Here is a 22,920-nt window from a genome sequence, read left to right on the forward strand (position 1 = left end):
AGATTTGTTCCCAAACCTCGTATAAATTAAAAGCATACTGTAGGAGTAGTATAGATCTGTGTTTGTTGCCCTTCCCACAAACTACTGGGGCTTAACACAACAATTAAATAGGGCATAAAAATAAATTTCTACAGTTTTGTATATGGCAGGCTCTATAAAGTTTTTAAAAACAGCAATACTTTGGTTGTAACAATCTAAAATATATAAACCAATAATTTTACCCCAGAATTACATGAATGCAGATGTAATTATTAATTTTTACCCAGTTGAGTAGTGTTACAACATAGCCTTGATCCAAGGCAGCACTGACAGACACGTAGAGAAGGAAACATAAATATCCTCTACCCCCATTAGACAGGTAGAAAAGTCCAGACACTTAGTGGCAGTAATGCTACTCTTACTCACAGAAACAGGTATAAACTAACTGGAGAAACATGTATATATGAAGAAGATTGAATTATGTTGATTTGAGGAGCTCATGGAACCTATAAATGGTAAATTGGAAATGGGATTCTGGCTCTAAGAAGAGAAACCTACAAATAATGACGTTTGAGATCACCAGCAGGGATAGTTCCATTTTTATCTGTGTTACCATAAAATTTTGCTTACTCTATTTCAATACTCAGTCCATTTTTTATTGTGATAATATATTGGCACATCTTCCTCCCCACCCCAGACTGTTACATTTTGAGGTCAGTGTCTCTATTTCACCTAGGCTAGTTTAAAGAAGTTGAGAAGCAGCAAACCATAGTGGTTGAACAGATTCCAGTCAGTTCAAATTTCACCTCCACTGCTTTATGACTGAGAGAGAATAGGCATATTTTTTTTATCTACCCCCACATTAGAATATAAGTTTCATGAAGGCATGGATTTGTTCACCCACAATAAATACTTCATGAAACTTGCTGTATCTCAATTTCCTTATGTGAAACAGTGCCAATAACAGTATTTACTTTATGGTGCCATCGTAAGGATTAGAAAAGATTATCTTAGACGTGTTAGCTGCTGGGGAGCTTGGGTGGCTCAGTGGGTTAAAGGATGCCTTCGGCTCAGGTCATGATCCCAGAGTCCNCCAGGAAGTAGAGCCTGGGGAGACTTTCCTAGAAGTGTACACACTGGCTTGCATTTGATAAGTATTATGGAACCCAAATACCTAGAACACTGTGGCGTTGTCAACTGGTCCCCCCCGGGCAGTTTTACTATGTGTTTGTGTATTTGGTTTTTCAAATACTGGTACTCACGTTAAATTTACAATGGAGATATATCAGTAAGAAGCCGGGTGCCTATTTGAAACTGAACACTTGGTCCAGGTTAGATATGTAACATCCTGCAAACAGAGCTGTTTTGGAACAGACCCCAGGCTGTGTACAGGCAAGAGGAAATGTGAATGGACTGCCATACCATTGAATGGATTTTCAAGAAAGTTCAATCCTAAAAAACAAACCACTTCGCTATTGACAAAGTGCAGTGACTGAGAATTAGGAACTACGTGCCAAAGGAGAACACAGGATTCCACAAATAATAGTTGACTTAGATTATTCCAAACGATGTTTTCATTGGATTTATTAAATTTCTATCATTGGGAAACTGATGTCTAACTTTCACTATGAAGCTCAAAGTAGAAAAGAAAAAAAAAAAAGAGGGAGGTTGGGGGGGGGGGGTGGCAACAAAATTAGGTTAGAAAATCAGATCCAAAGGGGCCAATTAAAAGTGCACATGTGCCTAATTCCAGAAGTTATGTGGCTGTGCCCTGGGACCCAAACCCGTTTTCACTTCACTTCACTTGCCAAACTTCAGGGGCGCGTTCACCTCCACGGACACCTGGGGGTCGATGGTGTCAGACACGATGGCTACCTCCTTCAGCACCTCGTCGTACTTCACCTGCAGGCCAGCCAGGTCCCGCGCCCCGCCCTCCGCTGCTCTCACCGCGACGAGCACGCGGTCTCCGTCCGGGTAGGTGAGGGGGTCCAGGGGCCTCACAGCCAAATGGCACGGAAGCTGCGCCCGCAGCCGACCGAACGGGCTCACCAGCAGCGCCCACTCCTTCAGAGTCTGACGCGCGAGGCCTGGAGGAGAGACCGCGGGCTCGGACTCGAGCGGGCGCTCACCCCCACAGGAGCGGTACCGCCGGGCCGGGCCAGCCAAACAAGCCCAGCGCCCGGGAGCTCCGCCGGCCCCAACTCGGAGCTGGTTCAGCCAGAGGCAGCCGAATCCCCAGCCCGAGCGGGGGGCGAACATGGCGCGCCCCTCTCGCGCTCGCTCAAATCACCTCAGCCGTAGGCCAGTCTTGCCACGGCCAGTCTACTTGACCACTCAAGTCAAAAGGCAGACGTTTGCGAAGATTTGCTGAAGCAAAGCTGCTCACTCTCTTCGGCAATTTAAACGTCAGCCCCACACGCCTCCTCGGCAACTTGGAACTTCAAAGCTCTAAGTATCCACTCTGACCTGTACTCCACGCCCGCGCCCGCCCCTTTCGCAAAGGCGCATGGGATAGGTAGTTCTAAAGGGGGAGGAGAGGTCCTGGGGCTCCGGGCAGCTTAGAAACTACATATCCCAAGAGGCAGTGCGCAGGGAAGAAAGGGTGGTAAGAGCAGGTGTTACCCAACTCAGAACGCGCGCGCTCTTTGCCTGAAGCCCATTAGCCATTGGAGGAATTGGGGGAGGGCGGTGGAATCTACTTGGGAATCCAACTGGCCAATGGAAAGCGCGGGAGGAGCAAAGTGGGCAGGACTGCGTGGTTTCCTTGGATACCAAGGACGCGACTTCTTTGGAGAGGGTGGAGCTTCGGAGTGAGACCCTGGAGGTCCTAATCTACCGAGAAAAATAGGAACCTAAATAAGGATCAGGACCAAGTTAAGGGGTAAGAAACTGAACTTTCAAAAGGTGAGAACTAGGGGCAACTGGGTGGCTCAGTCGGTTAAGCATCTGCCTTCCACTCAGGTCATGATCCAAGGTCCTGGGATGGAGTCCTACCTCGGGCTCCCCACTCAGTTGGGAATCTGCTTCTCCATCTGCTCCTTCCCTGCTCGTGCTCTCTCTCTCTTTCTCTCTCTCTCTCTCTCTAAATAAATAAATAAATATATAAAATATTTTTTTAAAAAAGAAGATGAGAACTAGATGCAAACTAGAGTTTGTAGTTAGAGCCAAACAAGAGTGGGTAGTTAGATCCAAACTTCACTAAATTAGCTCAGGATATACCCTAGTATGGAAAATCCCTCAGCAAGAAAATAAAGAGCCAGATAGGTGGGGTTTTTTTAAAAGTCTTTTTTTAAAAGATTTTATTTATTTGAGGGGGGTGGACACAAGCTGGGGGAGCAGCAGGCAAAGGGAGAAGAAGCAGGCTCCCCTCTGAGGAGAGATTCCCCACATGGGGCTTGATCCTAGGACTCTGGGATCGTGACCTGAGCCCAAGGCAGACGCTTAACCGACTGAGCCACCAAGGAGCCCCAGACTGGTGTTTTTTGGTGGAACTCCCTCTTTGATACCAGGTGTAGGAATAGCATTAGAGTCCTGCCTCCTTCTTGATCCTAAGTGATCTTAAGCCAGTGATTGGACGACTCAGGGTTTTAATTGCTTTCCCTTAAAATGAGGTCAATAATACTTTCCTTGTTTTGCCTCGAAGAGTTTTTGCAAGGATCAAATGAGGTAATGGATGTGAACGTGATGCACAGGCTACAAAATCGTAGTGTAAATTACTGTATTTTTATTTTCGGGATAGCATTGATCCTTAGTAGCCAAGAAATATCTGAGAGATCAGGACTTGTGTTGACAGCAGCACTGATCTCTTTGAATACAAATGATCCCCAGTTTTAGTCCTAAAATAAGGAAAAAAGAGTCAACACAGTGCAGTGGGAAGAGCATGAGACTGATTATTTTCCTGGCTCTCTGGGTTACCTGAATCTGTTTCTTCAGCTTTACGATGAAGAAGGATTGCGCTAAATGACTTTAAGGTCTTTCTTTACCTTTTATTATTATGCAGGCAATTTAAAAAAGGAAAAAAAAAAAACCAACCATGAGGTTTATTTCCTGCATCTCTCTCCCTTTCTGTGCCCCTTCCTCTTCCTACTGTTTACTCCCTGAGCTCTTTAGTAAAGACAAACTGCAAACAATGACATTGAATAAAATGCAAGTGCTGAAACTGAGTGTCTTAAAAACTGAACCCCTTGTTGGGGTGTCCAGGGGGGCTTCAGTCGGTTGAGTGTCTAAGGGGTTTGGCTTAAGTCATGATCTCCTGGGCCCTAGGATCCAGCCCGCCTCAGGCTCCCCGATCAGCAGGGAGTCTGCTTAAAGATTCTCTCCCTATGCCCCGCCCCCTGCTCGCTCTCTCATACAAATATATAAATCTTGAAAAAAAAAAAAAACTGAAGCCCTTAGCAAAACTGTAATAACCAGAATTACTGGGAGATACAGTGATAGAGAGATGGACCAAAGTCCTAATGAACTGGGCCAAAGTCCTCATGGGCCCAAGTCGCAGGGTTCTCCTCTAGCCATATATTTTTTAAAATTCAGTGTTTTCATAAGTTATCCTTTCCTCTTTTCTGTCCTCCTAGTTCTTTCTCGCTCATTATTCTCCCTCCTAGTGAAGGCTCATGATAAGTGCTAGCTTTTAGGTTCACCAAATTACCACTGAATACTAGCTCTGTCCTTGACTTTGCGATTCATTTGATCATAATTACAGACTGATCTTCAAAGTGCTTTTTAATGAAAATCCACAGGGATAACTTTGAAAACATTTGAAAAAGGCATTGGTTTAAGCAAGTTGAGAAGGCACTCACATTTGTTGTACACATGGCAAATATTTTTAGATTAAATAGGAATATCTAGCAGATTATTTTGTTTCTGTGGTAATATTTCCTTTTCTGAAACAAACCAAGTTCCTGGAATTGGCAAGTGAACCATAGTTGTCCTGTGGAAAAATCATCATTTGATTATCTTCAAACAAAACTAAAGAAAATTGACTGAAATACTACTTTTCTGATTATGTTAACTCGAAAATGGGGAAATGATTGATATAAGATTAATATAGGAAATTAAAAAGTTATTGATACTTTAAAAGTCTTTTTTAGTGATACATGACTTATGTATCAGATCTGTCCACATGTCAATGATGACTAATAAAAGTACTGCCTTCCATCTGTATGACATTATTGTTTTCAAAGCATGTTCACCTGTGTCATCTTATAGTATCCTCATAAAACACTCAGTTTAGCAGAGCAAGTATTATTATCCTCACATTATAGATGAGGAAACAAATTCAGAAAGATTAAAATTAAACATTTAAAGGGCCTGGCCCTCTTCCCACTCTACTAAAAGTTCCTCTATCCTCCTGACACCTTTGAAGAAGAATAATTATTCATCAAATGAATGGAGAATCATAAGTAACTTTTCATTCCTATGTTGTTATTGTTTTTTTTCAACTGAAGATGTAAAAATGCCTTACAAGTAAACTTTCATGACATATACATACTGCTGGTGGGAGTGTAAGTTATTATAAACTTTCCAGAGTTCCTTTCAGCAGTATGCATAAAGCACTTCAAAAATATGTGTAACCATGACTTGGAAATTGTACTTTTGGGGATTTAATGTAAGCACAAAATTAGGGACATTCAAAAAAACTTACATTCAAGGAATTTTGTTTTATAGAGTTACTTATGATACTAAAATAATGAAGCAACTTAAATGTCCAAAAACAGTAGGTGTTACATAAATCAGTATACATCTGGAATATTATGCAGCAATTCAAAAATTATATTTTGAAGATTATTCAATGATGTGGGAGCACTTCCATAATAAAATTGTAAAGGAAAATCCTCCAATTCTCCTGTGTGTTTCTTCTTTACTCTCACACTACTACCACACTCATAACACTTCTTCTGACACTTCTGACTACCACATGTCTGGGGTTTTCCCCCATAACAAGTAGTTTTCCAACACGCCAGCAGGGCTTTCTACAGTTTAACTCCATTCTGACACTAGCTACCTGCAAATAGTGTCAGATCCCACAGGGTAAGAGCTCAGTTCTGCAAGACTTCTCCCACCCATTTGAGATGCTAATTACAAGTAGTGGGTCCCTAGGTTACCCACAACTTCTGTCTGGTTTCGCTGCAAATCAAAGGTTCCCACAACCCCCTTCACAGTTTTGATGAACTTGCCAGAGTGGTTCTCAGAACTCAGGGAAACATATTTACCAGTTTATTGAAAGATATGATGAAGGATACAGATGAATAGCCAAATGAAGAGATATATAGGGTGAGGTCTGGGAGGGTCCTGAGAACAGGAACTCCTGTCTCCACAGAGTTGGGGCGTGTCTCCCTCCTTATGTGGATTTGTTTGCCTACGTGGAAGCTCTACAAACCCCATACTATTGGGATTTTTATAGAGGCTTCATCACATAGGCATGATGGATCATTAATTCCATTTTCAGCCCTTCTTTCTTCTTAGGAGAATGGGGGCAGGGCTGAAAATTCCAACCTCCTTATCATGGTTTGTACACTCCAGTGACCAGCCTTCATCCAAAAGCCATCCAAGAGCCCACCCAAATTCACCTCATTAGAACAAAAGACATTTCCATCATGCCCAGAAATTACAAGGGTTTCAGGAGCCCTGTGGCAGGAGCCGAGGAGAGATCAATATATATGTTTTCTATTATCTCACAGTAATATTAAGTGAAAAGAGTAAAATGCCAAATTGTATGTTTATTGTGTGATCCCAATTCTGTAATAATAATAATAATAATTTTAAAATAAAATTGTATTTTAAAATATATTCCATAGAAGCAATTTCAACTTGGTAGCAATGGTTATCTCCAAGTAGTGAGATAATGAATTATTTCATTTTTTGTGTGTTTTCAATAATAAACACATATTACATTTATAATTTAAAAGTTTTAAAAGCACATCTTAAAATATACCGTTTCCTAAAACTAACTCAAATAATGAAATAGGTGGAGGATTTCTCAGTATATAAATGTAAATACCCATGAACATTTTACATTATTTAATAATTGATATTCAATAAATGGACAGCAGAGGGCACGAGAGTGTTTTCAGAAAAATGTTACTTAAACAAAATTCTGGAATTCAGCTTAGGTGAGGGAAGACCAAGGAATTTGCCAACATTCTCAGTTATAAAATTTTACAATAAGTATATCTTATGACTTTTAATTCTTGTTATGAAAACTTAATAAACTCAATAATCTAATAACGGACAGTACTAAGAAGTATTTAATGAACATGTAGGTAGCCTCCTTTGAAATTATCATTGTCATGTGGACAGATTTGATTATTTGTTTCCGTGCCCAAAATGTTTGGGATTTAATGCTGTCAAATTTCCCCACTGTAAGCACCTTGAGAAGCTGCCTATGTTACACATATTCTCAAGTACTCTGTATGTTAAAGCAATATTTTTTGTGTGTTTATGTGTGTATCTAAGATAATTTATTGCAACCAGAGTTTACTCATAATAGGAAAATTTTTAAAGCTTACTTTAGACAAGAGTTCTTGTATATGCTAATGCTTAATTCCATTTCTACAAGATAGCAATAGTGTTTCAACCATTCACACAGTTGTAGCATTGAATAGAAATTTCACTTACATTTTATATATTTTGAGGCTATACTGTTAGTTATGTATAGGTTCAAGATTAATATTGTTTCCTGATAAATTTCTTTTTTTTCCTTACATAATAACCCTCTTTATCTCTAGTATTGCTTTCTGTCTTGATATATATTTTTATCTAATAATATTTTCATCCTTTTACTTTAAGCCTGTGACATTATATTTGGGACTTGTGTCTTATAAACAGAAAACAGCAGGATATTTTAAAACCAATTTGAGAATCTGTCTCAACAGGTAAATTAATCCACTTACATTTTTTGTAATTAGTTTTACATTTATATGTATTCTTGCCATCTTACTTTGTGTTTTCTATTAATCTTGCCTTTTTGCTTTTTGGGGGAGGGGTCCTCTTTTTTCTCCATTAATTTAGTCTATATGTTTTTCTTTACCTTTTCCTCCGTATAATTTGGAAGGCTATTTTTTTTCTTCTAATCATTATCCTTGAATTTTTGGCATACTTACTTGACTTAGCAGAAGTCTAATCAATCAATATCTTCCTCCTCCTCTTGAATAATGAAATTCTTTTACATCAGTCTTCTCCCTTCAGTCTTCCACGTCACTTATTGCCTTGTATATTTTAGTTCCACCATGTTTTTGAGGCCAAACAAGTAGTTGTTGTTATTATTATTATTATTATTATTTTTGAGAGAAAGAGAGAATGTGGAGGTGGGGGGAGCAGAGGGAGAGAGAGAATCTTAAGCAGGCTCCATGCTCAGTGCAGAGCCTGGCACAGGGCTTGATCTCACAACCCTGAGATCATGACCTGAGCCAAAATCAAGAGTCAGTCACTTAATGGTCTAAGCCACGCATGTGCCCCATTACTATTTTTTATATTTTGTGCCCATTTAGTTTTAGCAACATTTACCAATTTATTTGCTCACCTCTTTCCTTCCAAATTTGGTTTTTTTTACTGAAGTATATCTTTATATATATTCAATAAGTATCTGAGTTATTTCTTCAGACTTTGTCTGAAATGTTTTTATTTTGCCCTTACTCTTAAATAAGAAGTTAGTTGACAGTTACTGTCTCTCAGTACTTTGAAGGAGTACAGTTTTTGCTAATGAGAAGTCTAAGTCTTCTGTCTAATTTAGTGCCTTTGTAGAGAAACTGCCTTCTCTCTCTGGTTGCTTTTAGTTTTTTTTCCTTTGTTTGGATAGTCTACAGTTTTCACACTTGGTGTAAGTTCAGTTCTTTTTGTTTGCTTTGCTTTGTTTTAAAGTTACTGAGGTATAGTTTACACACAGTAAAATTCACCCTTTTTGGGTGGACAGTTTTATGAATTCTGGCAAATGTATGCCGTTCTGTAGCCACCATGACAATCAAGGTAGAACTTTTCCATCATTGCCAAAAGTTCCCTCATACTACTTTGTAGTCACTCCTTCTCCCCCAGCACCCAGCCCCTGGCAAACACTGATCTGTTAGCTGTCCCTATACTTTTGCCTTTTCCAGAAACTCCTATGAATGGAATCATATAGTACATAGCCTTATGACTTAATATAATGTATATGAGATTCACCCACGTCGTTGTATCAATAGTTTATTCATTTTTATTTCCTAGTCTCATTCCATTGTATTAATGTACCACAATCTGTTTATACATCCTTAAGTTGATATTTGGGTTGTTTCCAGTTTGAGGTGAATATTAATAAAGCCAATATAAACATTTGTGTACAGTTTTTGAATAGATCTATATTCTCATTTTCCTTGAATAAATACATATGAATGAATGGCTGGGTCATTTGGTAAATGTATGTTTAGCTTCATAAGAAATAAGTAAACTGTTCTCCAAAGGAGCTATATACAATTTTTGCATTCTCACTAGAAATATGTGAGGGTTCCAGTAACTCCACATCCTCACCAACACTTGGTATTGTCACTTTTTAAAAAACACTCTAATAAGTGTGTAGTTGTATCTCTTTGTGATTTTTAATTGCATTTCCCCGATTACTAGTGAAGTGAGCATATATTCACTTTCTTATTTGTCATTTGTATATCTTAGGTTAAGTATATGCTCAAATCTTTTGCCCATTTTTTAAATTGGTCTGTTTGATTTCCTATTATTACGCTGTGAGATTTCTTTATATATTCTCAATACCAGTCTTGTGGCAGATACATTGTTTGCATGTATTTTCTTCCCATCTGTGACTTTTGTTTTTAGTTTCCCAATATTGTCTTCTGAAGAGCAGATCTTTTAGATTTTGAAAAAGTCCAATTTATCTATTTTTTTTCTTTTATGATTTGTGGTTTTGTGTCCAATATAAACAAACAAACAAACAAACAAACTTTCTCCAAACCAAGGTTGTAAATATTTTCTTCTATGTTTTCTCCTGAACATTTTTTACTTTGATTTTATGTTCAGGTATATACCTCATTTCAAGTTACTTTTTGTAAATGATGCAGGGTATAGGTTTGAGGTACATTCTTTTACATAAGGATGTCCAGTTGTGCAGCATCATTTGTTGAAAAATATGATCATCTCAATGGATTAAAAAATAAGTTTAGCAAAATTCAGTACCCATTCCTGTTAGAAACTCTCCACAAACTTGGAATAGAAGGAAACTTCCTCCACCTGGTACAGGAAGCTATGGAAACTTACACTTGATGCCATACTTAACTATAAAAGACTGAATACTTTCCCCATTAAGATGTGGAATAAAGTGAGAATGTTTACTCTCACTACATTTGTTCTGCATTGTACTGGAGGTCCCACATAGTGTAATAAGGCAATAACAAGAAATCAAAGGAATTTACATTTGAAAGAAAGAAGTAAAATTGTATTTATTTACAGACAGCATGATCACGTAAGCAGAAAATTCTAAGGAATATTGTGTAAAACTCTGAATTAATAAAAATGTTTCACAAGGTTATAGGATCAATGACAAAAGGTCAATGACAAAAACCAATTTTATTTCTAAGGACTAACAATGGCATTTGGAAATTGAAGTTTAAAAAAAATGTAATTTACAATAACATACAAAGTGTGACATACTTAGGGATAAATTTAACAAAACATATACAAGACCTATCTTCTGAAAGCCATTAAGATATTGCTCAGAGATACTGAAGATGACCTAAATGACTGAGGAGAAAAACCGTATTCAAGGAAAATAAGACTCAACATTAAGATGGCATTCACCCCACACTAATGTATTGATTCATTGCTCAGTCAAAATAGCAGCAGTCTTTTTTAAAAACAGAAATTGACAAGTTGCTGCTAAAATATATATGGAAATAAAAGTACATAATATAGCCAAAACAATTTTGAGAAAAGAACTAAGTTTGAGGATTTATACTACCTCATTTTAAGACTTACTGCAGGTCTACGATAATCAATATGATGTTGTATTGGTATAAGAATAGACATAAATCAATGGGACAGAATAGAGAACATAGAAACAGACCAACACATATTTGGTTAATTGATTTTTGAAAAAGGCACCATGATAATTCAATGGGAAAAGGATATTTGTCCTAACAAATCATGCTGAACAGCTAGATATTCATAGGCCCCTCCCCCCACCAAAGAATATCAACCCTTACTTCACACCATACACAAAAACTTGAAAGAGATAAAAGATGCAAGTAGGAGAGCTAAAATTCTCAAAGTTCTAGAAGAAAACATATGGGAAAATCTTGTGACCTTGAGTTTGGCAAAGATTTCTTAAGATACAAAACATGAACCACAAAAGAAAAAAAATGATACATTGGATTTCCTCAAAATTAAAAAAATTTTGCCCTTCAAAAAGACAATGCTAAGAAAATGAAAAGATTGGGAGAGAGTGAGAGAAAATATCTACAAAACATATTAATAAAGGACTTGTATCCTGACAACACAAAGAATGCTTACAACATTAACAGGATGGAAAAGAAACTGGTTTTTTTACTGGGCAAAAAAATAGTAAATAGGGGCGCCTGGGTGGCACAGCGGTTAAGCGTTTACCTTCGGCTCAGGGCATGATCCCGGCATTATGGGATCGAGCCCCACATCAGGCTCCTCTGCTAGGAGCCTGCTTCTTCCTCTCCCACTCCCCCTGCTTGTGTTCCCTCTCTCGCTGGCTGTCTCTATCTCTGTCAAATAAATAAATAAAATCTTTAAAAAAAATAGTAAATAGACACTTCATCTAAGAAGATATGTAAATGACATATAAACCCATAAAGAGAAATTCCACTGAAAAAGGCATTATGGAAATGCAATTAAAACCACAAATTAAAAATTAAAATTAGATGCCTCTACACATCTACCAAAATAGCTAAAACTAAAAATACTGATATTATCAAGTGTATAAGGACATGGATCAGTGGGAACGTTGGTGTCCACTTGTTTCTGGTGTGAATATAAAATGGTGCAGCTACTTTGGAAAACAATTTGACAGTTTTGTATAGAGTTAAACATATACTTACCATATGACCCAATAATTCCATTCCTAGATGGCTACCCACAAAAAATGAAAACATATATTCACATGAAGACTTATGCTCAAATGTTTATAGCAACTTTATTCATAATAGCCAAACAGGAGTAGCAAGTCAAATGTCTATCAACTGGTGAATCAGCAAATAAATTGTGGTGTATTTGTACAGTGTGATACCACTTGGCAATAAAAGGAATGAAATATTGATGCCCACAGCAATGTAGATGAACCTTAGAAACCTTATGCTAAATTACAGAAGCCAGAAAAATCTATGATTCTATTTACATAAAATACTGGAAAAGGCAAAACTAGATGTTACCATGTGTTTGGGATGGCAGGCATGGGGAGAGATGGGGGCACGGATTGTAAAGGTACACAAAGGCAACTTTTGGAGCAATGGTGTCATGAGCAGGCTAGGAAGGCACACACATGAGTTGTGTCTTTCCACAATGTCAGCTTTATTCAATCATAAAACAAAATCACAATTATAAAGCAGGGTCAGGATTCCAAACTCAATGACATTTCCCCATGTGGTTAAACTTGGCTTCTTACATGGCACACAGAGCAGGACAGAAGACAAGCCACACAACAAACAAGATAACAGAAGGGGACAGGAAGTGAACCAAACCAAACGTGACGTCAGTCTGTGGGCATGCAGCTGAGATAAGGCCTCTGTCGGGTCCGGGTCAGCTCCGTACTTACTGCTTCTGATGTTCAAGCAGGGAAGGATCTCGGCTCTATTCGGAGATCCATCGGGCAGAGCCTTCAGCGGCAGTTGCCTTTTTTAAGTGGTCAGACGTAGAGGGGTCAGGTCTGCAGAGTCTGACAGTTTGCTGCCAAAATCCTTTCCTTTTTAAAGGGATTTAATCAGTTTGGGGTCTCTGCAGACGTCCTCTGCAGAGGTCTGCTGACATTGGTCAGCAGGGGTGTCGTCAGCTGACGATGGTCTCAGCGATATCTCCTAGCTGCGGTACCTTAACTGCTTGCGTCTCATCACTTGACACAGGCCCCTGCTTGACACAAGAGACTCCATTTTGCTCTCTACACATGGGAATGTTTGTGGCAGTGATTACTCAACTGTCAATATTTGTAAAAACTCATCAAATTGTATCTCAAAATTGCAAGTTTTATTGCACATAGATTATATCTCCCTAAGGCTGACTAAAAGAACCCCACTGTAGATGCCACTACACATCTCTCTTCCTCTTAGGCGTGAGACCCAAGTTCAGTGTTACTAGGTAGCATTATGGCTTCAGGATGCTTGTCTGGTCAGTGGTTAGAGTCTGACCTTGCTGACTCCTTTTGAGACATGCATCCACCTGGGTCTCACACTTGGGTCTCCATGCTGGCATCTTCTGAGAATTCTGCATCCCCATCGGGTTCTCAGTTGCATGGGCCGCAAAGCTTTCCGAAGCCGTGTCTTCATCATGATATCAAGGGCACTTGGGATGTAGCACTCTCAGCTAGCCCTCAGTACATCTCTGATGCCACTTTGTGAACTGTCTTAGGCCTTCTCTGCCTACTGCTTCAGCACATGCAGGGGTAGGATCAGTGATGGTATGGAGCCTTGCCACTTTACCCGCCTCTCACCTGCAAGAAGGGGCACATTATCTCTCCAATGTTCTTGAATGTCCAAATTCCACTATTTGATTTCCTGAGCCTTGTCCTGGGCAGACAAGATGCCTCAGCGGCCTGTGCCAACTCTCCTGGCTCCCCAGCTCAGAGGGGTTTTTTTGGTTGTTGTTTATTTTTATTTTTAACTTCCTTTTCCAATGTAAAGTAGGAAAATTGGACTTGGTAAATATTCTTCTAACCCTATAATGAATGTAAGACCCTTTGCTTTTAGAGGAAGGAAAGAAATTGAGTAAGGGATGCTACCCAAGGGGAGGAAGACTGAAGTGGAGATCTGCCTAGGGCCAGGGGAAGCCTGAGAACAGGAAGTACTTATGCAATGAAAAGAAGAGGCTATGAAATTTCTAGACATGGGAGAGGGAACCTCGCCTACTTATTGTCTAAAGCTGGCCCTGCCCTGACTAAGAGTTGACACATATTCTTTTAAGGACCCAAATACTTTGCAAATACAAATATTCTGCAGTACCCAATATCCTTAGATGAAAACATCTCATAGTGGTATTTGAAGGTTAGGCTTACCAGGACTCTCACACCAGATTCTAAGGATATATTCTGGGACAAATTCATGTTAGAGGAGACCCAACCTATAGATAAACCATTTGATCCAGTCCCAGGCTGACATCTGTTTATTTGATCCCTGTCAAAACCATTTAAGGCATATTTCACATGAAACCAAAAAAAAAAAAAAAACAAAAACAAAAACACAAAAACCCACCACACACAGTGGTGGGAGGGAGCTAACATTTATTGAAGACTACATGCTGGGTCTGGGCTGAGATTTTGTTTCATTTAATCTTCCCAACAACCCTTAAATCATCTTGCAGTTGAGGAAATAGGCACTTAGAGGTTGCATATCTTTCCCAAGGTCACACAGGAAGGGGAGAAATGAGATTCAAGCCTGAACTGATGAACTTCAAAGTATTCATTTCCATTACCCCATGCTGTCATCCTGGTAGACTAAATTAAAGCCACTAATCCTAGTCTTAGATGAAATAGCAGGAGGAAGGGGAGAGGCGGACAACCACCACAATGACGAAGAAGGGAGGAGCCAGGGCTGCTGTGTTTGGGAAGCAGCAGCAATAGCCCATAATACATGAAGTTCTTTGCTAAGGAAACGGACCTATCTAGACTCACAATTCCTACTGACTAGCATGCGGGGAAGAGGAAAGGTGTAAATTAAAGAGCAGGTTTGCAAGGCAATGACCTAATCAGACAGGACATATAGACTAGTGTTGTAATACTATGAATGTGCTTTCGGGTATGTTTTTAAAATTTTACGGTTGACAGAAGAATTCAAAAAACATGCATGTTTTTGTAGCAAAAGTAAGGGATGGCCTCCAATGTGAAGATTCTAGATTGCACGCAAACAGAGAATCTCTGCTTCACAGACCTTCTGGAAGACCGTCAGCTTCAGACCTACTTGAGCATACCAAACCTCCCACAGGATCTGGAACTGTTACTGCTCACTACCAAATTATTTGGTAACCGTTAAGGGAACTGATAAGGCCTCTCAGGCATCCTTTGAATTTCTGAAGCCTGACTGGACTTGCAGAATGACTGTAAATTATTGCGGATATAAGACCAGTGCTTCTTGCCACACTTTGTGTATGTGAAAGCTTTCCTTTGGTTTGTAACTATAGCAACAAGTTCTATAGCCGATTGTTTTGCACAGCTCAGTCTTACCACCTCATGGACCGCCTAATAATCACTGTTCTACAAGAATTGTCTTTAATTGACTTACATTGTATTGGCCTGCTCTTTGCTGAAGGGGTCTTAGCTTTACACCTTTGCAGTGACAAAAGTCAAATTCCTTTAGCCTGCTGTTATCTTTGATCCTGCTTTCCATTTTTGGAGGCTAAGAGGAAAGGGCTTTACCAAGGCCACAGCAAGAGTCCTATATGGTATAGAGGGTCAGGGATTTGGAGCTAGTGGACATGAGTTTGAATAAATACTGCCACTTATTGCTGTGTGATCTTGGGCACATCACTTATAGTCTCTGACCTTCAATTTCCTTGTCTGTAAAATGGAGATAGTAATAGTTATGAACATGGTTGTTACAAGAATAAAGTGAAATAATATGAAGGAAAACTTCGTTTAAACTGTGAAGGGCTATATAAATGTTGTTATTACTAAGTACAGAGGTGAATGACCCCTGGGCAGGAGTGCCCGCCTGCTGGTGAGCGCAACCAGGAGCATATGTTAGAGACAAAAATCATGTGTGTTTCTATGACAGTCTTCCACGTGGATGGTCTTCCCATCATGACCCTATATGTTATACCCATTCAGAAATGAGTAATATGGAGCTCATTTCGACTATGTGGGTTTCTGAGGAAAAGAAAAAATAATAAGAAGTTTTAAACAGAAGGTGAATAACTTTTCTTGGGTCTGTGTTTGGGGTTGGAGGGTAGCATGCAAAGGGAGGCAAAAGGACAGTGAAATGAGTTGGGAGAAGGCCTAGAGCTCTCTCAGCTTCCTTCCCACCCAAGGAGGGAGCTTATCCTGTGAGTCTTTGGTTCTCTGCGACTGTGGGTGGTGAAGAATTTAAGATTTAACTAATACTGTGAACATTTAGTTTAAGGCTGGATATGCACTTGGAGCTTCCTCTCGAGAGTTTTCTTTTATGTCTATGTGTGTATGTTATGTATGTATGTATGTTTTTAACCCACACTGTTCCTTTAACACTTCAGTTATGAGGCAAATTTTATCTGTACATACTGAACTGCAATGGTTTTATTTTTTCGGTCCAGATTGGAGTTTTTTTTGCAGGTTTGTGTTTTTTCTGTTTTTTTTTTTTTTTTTTGAGAGAGAGAGGTTTTTTTTTAATTTTTTCTTTCCATTTTTTTAGGAACAGAAAGAAGTTGTGGTTTGATTTGTTAGGTTTGTTTTGAATGACAAAGCTTTTCTACCCCCTTCTTAAAAACAGGACCTACCTAAAGTCTGTATCTATATCTTTAAAAAAAATGTTTCAAGTCTAATCATGTCTTTGCATAATAATAATGGGTATTCTGTAACTGTACGTGAATAAAAGATCTACACATGAATAAGTGCAATGATTGTATCTGTTGCATTTAGGACTCCCGACTGGTGGTGTCTGGCGGTGATGATGTTGTTGGATTAAGAGGATCTGCGGGAACTGTAGGCTGCATGTGGGATCCGCTCCCAATATTCTGAGCCTGTGATATGTGGATGACAGGTCTTTCAGAAAGAGCCTTCAATGCTGACTTTTAATCTTATCTCTAAAAAAGAATACGCATACAATCACAGAGATACATTGACAGGACTGAGAGGCACTTGTCATATAACTTTAAATATACCACAATTTTTAAAACCTCATTTTGACATTTCTGTGTTTTTAAATAAGTATAGGAAACTGAAACAAACAAACCAAATAGTTGTCCCAGACGTCTCCCTTCCTCCAACAGGTCCAGCTCTGAGTTACTGTAGAAACAGTCCCGTAACTCACCTAGAGCCATGGGTTGCTGGGGAAGGGAGCATATGATCATGTTTCCAGGGCAGATAGTAGAGCTAACTTACAAAAAAGAATGCTCAGGTTCAGTGTGGAACCATACCATTTTTGATTTTACATGATACCCTGCGATCCTAAAATGAGCAAAACTCGTGCTAGTTCAGTGACAAGTAAGATCGAAAGTATGGTTTCCTGCTACATCTTGCTTGAAGCAAGCATTGCCCTTTTATCTTCAGAAAGTTACCATCATTTGTGTATCCTTGCCCCATTCTCTGGTGCACAGACCATTTGGTTTTTGCATGTGATCCTTGTAACTGTCAAGAAAAATTTCCTTAAGAGTTCAAAATCAAAACACAAAATGATGATCACGTCTTTGGTTTTGGAGAAGAGGAAGCAGTGGCTTGTCTTACAACACCAGGCATACCCTGCAATGCTTATTGCTCAATTATTCTTTGTAAGCTTCCTATTTTGGCTTTATTTTTTAACCCCGAAACAAAGTGTGAATAATAGAGAAGCTCAGTGTTCTTATGGAATAAGACTAAAGCTTTTACCTTCCTTTCTCTTTCACTAGCCTTTTTGTTTTTCTGTATGAAAGCTCCATACATGTCCTCTCCCTTCTAGAAAGCCTCATAAAACGGTGTCCTCTCTTCTCTGGACTCCTACAGCGTAGCACAGGACGGCCTTGGCTCGGGTCCTCAGCATGTAACCTTCCAATCGCTGCTTCACTGTGGCATTTGCTATGGGAATTGTGCCTACTGGAAATGTGCCGTGCATCGTAAACCTTTTTCTGTGTCCACGCTTTCATAGCACCAGTTCCAGTTATATTTATTTTTACATTTTATCTCTGTGATTCTCTGATTAATTTCTATCTTGCTCACCAGCCTGTGAATGCCCCTGAGGCCAGACACCTGGTCCTTGCTTCCCAGTGAATCTATCTCCTGCCCATAGCAGAGGGAGCTGACTCACAAACACTAAATTGTCTCCTTGCCTTCAAATTCACACCCTTTCCAAAACATTCCTCTCATTATCACCAACACCTTTACAAGCCCAGATAACTCCTCAATGCAAAAAAAAAAAAAAAAGTAATGGTTTCTAATACCTATAGATTAAAATCTAAATTCCAGGCTACAAGCTGCTTTTAAAGCCTTATCTCAATGTTGGCCGAACAACACTGCTTTTTATTTAGGTTTATTTTACCTTACCTTGTATGATATAGAGCTAGTTATTCCCTGCCTTGATTTCTCTTTATATTGTAACTTGCTTGCCTCTTTGTAAATTCCAGCTCTTCATAAAACAACTTAGTAAATATTTGCTTAAGCGACTTAGTATTACGGAGATACACATCTCTAGAAGTACTATACTTGATAGCTATGTTGTTCTTCTCACAGCAGGAATTTAGATATTTCATAAATATTCTCTTGTTTATATCATGTAGACTGAGAATATATTTTATTCTATTTTCTTTATTTATAGCTGTCCATCTTATTGCCTGCAGCATGGTGATATCTGTATAATCAAGGCTTTGCAATCCTACATTAATGAATCCTTGAATATTTGTCTAATCTGTTAAACTTTACTATCTCCTTACGCCCTTTCCAACCTGTTATTTAATTAGAGTAATTCGTGTTTTAGTTTTAAATTCACATGAGACTTTTACGTTTGTCTCTGTTGTGTTTTCTTACTTTCCTACTCACTCTCCCTTTCTTTTCTAAAGGTCAAAGTTCGTCTGATAATGTCTGTCAGAACTCTGTTACAGTGTCTTTTCGTTGTTTCCCAAAGTAGATTGTTTTACCTGATTGAAAATATTTGGAATATTTTCAAGATATTGGAGGCTGAAAAACTTCAGCAGACTGAGACATTTGTACAAATTCAGCACAGCGCCCTTCTTTTGTCGCCTAGGGAAGCTGTGCCACATGTTAAGTGCAGTGCTTTGAGAAGATGGCCTGAAATTAAGTTTTGAAAGTTAATGCCATCTCCATTATAAAAATCCCAAGAGCCTTTAAAATATATTTTTAAATAAATATGGGTACTATACTTTGCAAAACTGTGATAGCAGAAAACTGGCAACATTCCGTGTGTTTATAATTTGGGGGTTGTTTGACAAGCTTGTGGCATATCCACACAAAGGAGGGCCATGCAGGTGTGCAGTGGCATGAGGGTTCTCTCCGTACGGAGTTCCTCGGGGTATGTTATTAAGTCTACGTGTGTGGGTTTTCTTCAAAATTATATGGAGGGTGGAGGGGTAAGTAGAAGGGTTCAGATAAAACAAAATTGTCCATGAATTGTTATTTATTGAATCTGGTGGATTGATACCTGAGGATTCATTATGCCATTCTGTTATTTTTGTTGATATTTGAAATATTTCTTAAAGGAAAAGCTGACATTAACAAGTATGGTCTAATGTTCAGAGGGAAATATTTTTCTGGGATAGTCATTAACAGGTTTTCATCCATGAAATGGTTGAACCGACATATTTTAGCTTATAAACACAAACAAATCTAGATATGTAATCAAACCTTTTCAGCTTCTCGAAGATTTGAACAATAAACTGTGATTAATTGCCAAAACTGAAGTGTTGTGATACCTTAATAACAACAGGTTCTTTTAAAACACTGCTTTATGGCACTGAAAAAATATGCGGGTATTAAAGGAGTGGGAGTCCAAACGATATCAATGGCTATTAACATCACATAAAGAAAGACAACCAAATGAAGCCAAAGAGAAAAGAAAAAAAAGAACGACGACTAGACATTTAGTGCCTCCAATGGAGGTACATGCTACCACCTATGAAGTGTTTTTGCAGCAGGAAGAAGAAAACAAGCTTACATGTAATTTATGTCTGTGGTAGAAAATTAGAGATAGAAGAATGGAACTTAAAAGTCCACAGATGTGATACCATTTAATTTGTGTCTATTCTTTATGAAACAGAAAAATCAGTTACCATGACTTGCATTTTAGAGAGGAGGAAAGGAAACTTAAATGAATAAATGGCATGCCTATGGCCACTTGACAAATAAATTTAGGAGCCAGAGCCTACCATGCCTTCCAGATTCATATTACAGAACACGCTTTCCATATTAAAAGAACTGGGATCCCATCATCAAGGGGCAGCTAATCTGATAAGATTGACATGAGAGATGATACATGTTCAACAGAAGATCCGGACCTTTAATTTATGACAGTTGGAGTTATCCTCTCTGGCAAGAGAAAAGTCCAAGTTTTCTCTTCTGTTAAGTGTAGATTCCCATGTGTCAGAGATCAAAAGAGCAAAAGATTAGATTGGCATTTTTTTTAAAAGCAATTGAGTCTTCTTACCAACTCTCTTAGAAGAACAACTATCCCAATGCCACCAAAAATGGGCCAAGAGAGACCTTGCAGGCCAAGACAGGTCCTTTTAGAAATTGCTCTGGGTCCACTTGGCTATGTGGGCAAATCACTGGGCAGCTCATAGGCTGGCTACATGACTTGTGCAGTCATACAGAAAGGCCTGCGCTTGGTTTAATGCCTTAGTGTCACCATCTTGATAGCCTTAATTTTATTCTTGAGCTGATGTTTTGTAAGTGAAGTCTGATGGGACAATTAAGCTTGCACATGGGCAGCAGATATAGGCGAGGTGGCAAGGCAGGGTATGCAAGCATAGGCCTGAGCTGTGGCCAGGGAAATCGAGCAATTAGGCGGTTGGGCTGGTGCACAGGTGCCTGCCTCAGGCAGTGTCGGCCACCACAGGGTGTTGGTTTTTAGTTTCCCAAAAATAATTTGAATGTGTTATATTTTAAGGGTGAAAGTTATATTTATTTACCCAATCAGTGAATAGTAATTGAGTGTTAACAATAATGCTCAGTAAACAAAATAAGGTTTCTGCCCTCATGGAGCTTACATTCTAGTTATATCATTTTTTTTTCCAATTAATGCAACAATAGCCTACTTTTTAAAATTAGAATTATTGATTTGAGTGTAGCAATGGAGAGTATCTTTATAACAAATCAGCCTTTATAATAATTTATCTATAGCTAAGTGTACTGACCTAAATTTCACTGGAGAATAGCTTACTCCAGTTGCCTTTTGCTTGCTTTTATTATTTTCCATTAGTTTTACTTTATAGGTAAAGATATCCCTAAATAGCTGAATATGGAATGATTTTATTTTAGAATTGTGAAAAATGGAAGACAGTACCACAGACACAGAACAAGAAGAGGAAGAGGAGAAAGATGAAAAGGATCAAGAGAACCCCATTTATGCTGTAGCACCCACAATTAATATCCAAGATGAACGGTGTGTTGATTTATCTACAACTCCAGCTTTCATTTGTCTGCAAGAGGTATGTTTCTCTTGGGGTATTACTATACTAAGACCTGAGTCATTATCTACTTAAAAATCAGGTGAAGGTAATATTATCAAAGTGATTTATCACATGTAACCTGTAGGCAATATACACAGTCTGAAGCACATTAAAATAAAACAATCCATACCTTCTCTTCCAAAGTCTTATCATACCATCCTGGACTAACATAGTGGTGTAAGTTCTGACACTTCTATAGCATAATAAATATTTGCATATATGTGGTCAACTAAGTAGATTCCATAGGTCGGTAAATGAAATAAAAGAGCACATTTCTTTCATTATTGAATATACTACATTTACATCCATAAAATGAAGATAAAAGACCTTAACATTCAATGATAGAAAAAATCAACACTTACCTAACTAAATGCAGCTAGAGCAGTAGAGCGTCGAAATACACTGCTTCCTATTAGCAGAGAAGAAAAAAAAGGAAGCGTGATTTTTGTCTGATTTTTGTCTTATTGTCTAATTTTTTTTAAAAAACAAGATGAACATTTAGGAAATGTCCATATATGAGGAGAGTTTCTTCTTTATTTTTATTTTTATTTTTTAAGATTTATTTATTTGACAGAGAGAGCGAGAGCACAAGTAGGGGGAACAACAGAGGGAGAGGGAAAGCAGGCTCCCTGCCGAGCAGGGAGTCTGACCAAGCAGGGCTCAATCCCAGGACCCGGGCATCATGAACTAAGCTGAAGGCAGACTCTTAACCATCTGAGCCACCCAGGCGCCCCAAGAGTTTCTTTGTTAAATAATAACTGACAACATAAGCAACTGTTACCTTGTCATGCTTGAGATATACTTCAGAAAGTGTTTTAGAGGACATCTGAAGTCTGGACTATTAACTTTATGCAAATGTAACTGAATAAAACCTCTAAGTAACTTTATAGTCATAATAAAAATAAGCTTAGGGGTGTGTGGGTGGCTAGTCAGTTGACCGTCCAGCTCTTGGTTTTGGCTCAGCTCATGATCTCAGGGTCATGGGATCGAGCCCCACCATGGGTCACACTCAGTAGGGAGTCTGCTTGGGATTCTCTCCCTCTCCCTCTGCCCCTCCCCTGCTCTCTCTCTCTCAAATAAATAAATCTTTTAAAAAAATTAAAATTAAAATAAGCTTAAGAAGTCTTAGAACAATATCAGAGTTTATTCAAAACCAAAAAACAGAGCCAAATCCCCACCCAAATATTTTGTTGGTATAAATATATGAAACAATTGCTGCCACTGCTGTTGAATTTTTATTTTATATATACAACATGATAACAGTAACGCAAGATATCAACTTGTCCTGTTACTGGTGGTGTTAATTTTGATCACTTGGTTAAGGCAGTGACTTCTACCAGATTTCTCCTCTGTGAAGTTGTTATTTTTCTCTTTGAAATTAATAAGCACCTATGGGGAGATACTCTGAGACTGAGATTTAAGTATCCTATTCCTTCTAAAATTTTCACTCATTAG

General features: G+C 38.7%; 2 protein-coding genes and 1 long non-coding RNA gene across 9 annotated transcripts in view; 1 reads left to right on the forward strand and 2 right to left on the reverse strand.

Moving 5' to 3' along the window:
* Window positions 1-2,459, reverse strand: part of FAM185A (family with sequence similarity 185 member A) — a 144,529-nt gene extending 142,070 nt beyond the window's left edge. For all 6 annotated transcript variants that reach the window (XR_004627306.1, XR_004627304.1, XM_034666913.1 and 3 more), the window contains exon 1: window positions 1,788-2,459. Coding sequence is in view for 4 of the 6 variants with exons in the window: in XM_034666913.1 (XP_034522804.1) it covers window positions 1,788-2,238 (451 nt within the window). In the remaining 2 variants the exon portion in view is untranslated. The remainder of the gene's footprint in view (window positions 1-1,787) is intronic.
* Window positions 2,460-2,859: 400 nt separating this feature from the next.
* CCDC146 (coiled-coil domain containing 146) overlaps window positions 2,860-22,920 on the forward strand; it is a 120,688-nt gene continuing 100,627 nt past the window's right edge. Inside the window, exons 1-2 of one of the 2 annotated variants that reach the window (XM_034666896.1) lie at window positions 2,860-2,883; window positions 21,275-21,444. In XM_034666896.1, coding sequence (XP_034522787.1) covers window positions 21,286-21,444 — 159 coding nt within the window. In that variant the 5' untranslated portion in view covers window positions 2,860-2,883; window positions 21,275-21,285. Of the gene's footprint in view, window positions 2,884-21,201; window positions 21,445-22,920 lie in introns of those variants that run through there. The other variant, XM_002919662.4, reaches the window with a different exon arrangement.
* LOC105237851 overlaps window positions 12,094-22,920 on the reverse strand; it is a 97,565-nt gene continuing 86,738 nt past the window's right edge. Inside the window, exons 2-3 of the long non-coding RNA XR_004627315.1 lie at window positions 21,828-21,874; window positions 12,094-13,618 (exon numbers count right to left, since the gene is read on the reverse strand). This is a non-coding gene — a long non-coding RNA (uncharacterized LOC105237851). The remainder of the gene's footprint in view (window positions 13,619-21,827; window positions 21,875-22,920) is intronic.

Source organism: Ailuropoda melanoleuca, chromosome 1, assembly GCF_002007445.2.
Source record: "Ailuropoda melanoleuca isolate Jingjing chromosome 1, ASM200744v2, whole genome shotgun sequence".
In the NCBI taxonomy this organism is placed as follows: Eukaryota; Metazoa; Chordata; class Mammalia; order Carnivora; family Ursidae; genus Ailuropoda; species Ailuropoda melanoleuca.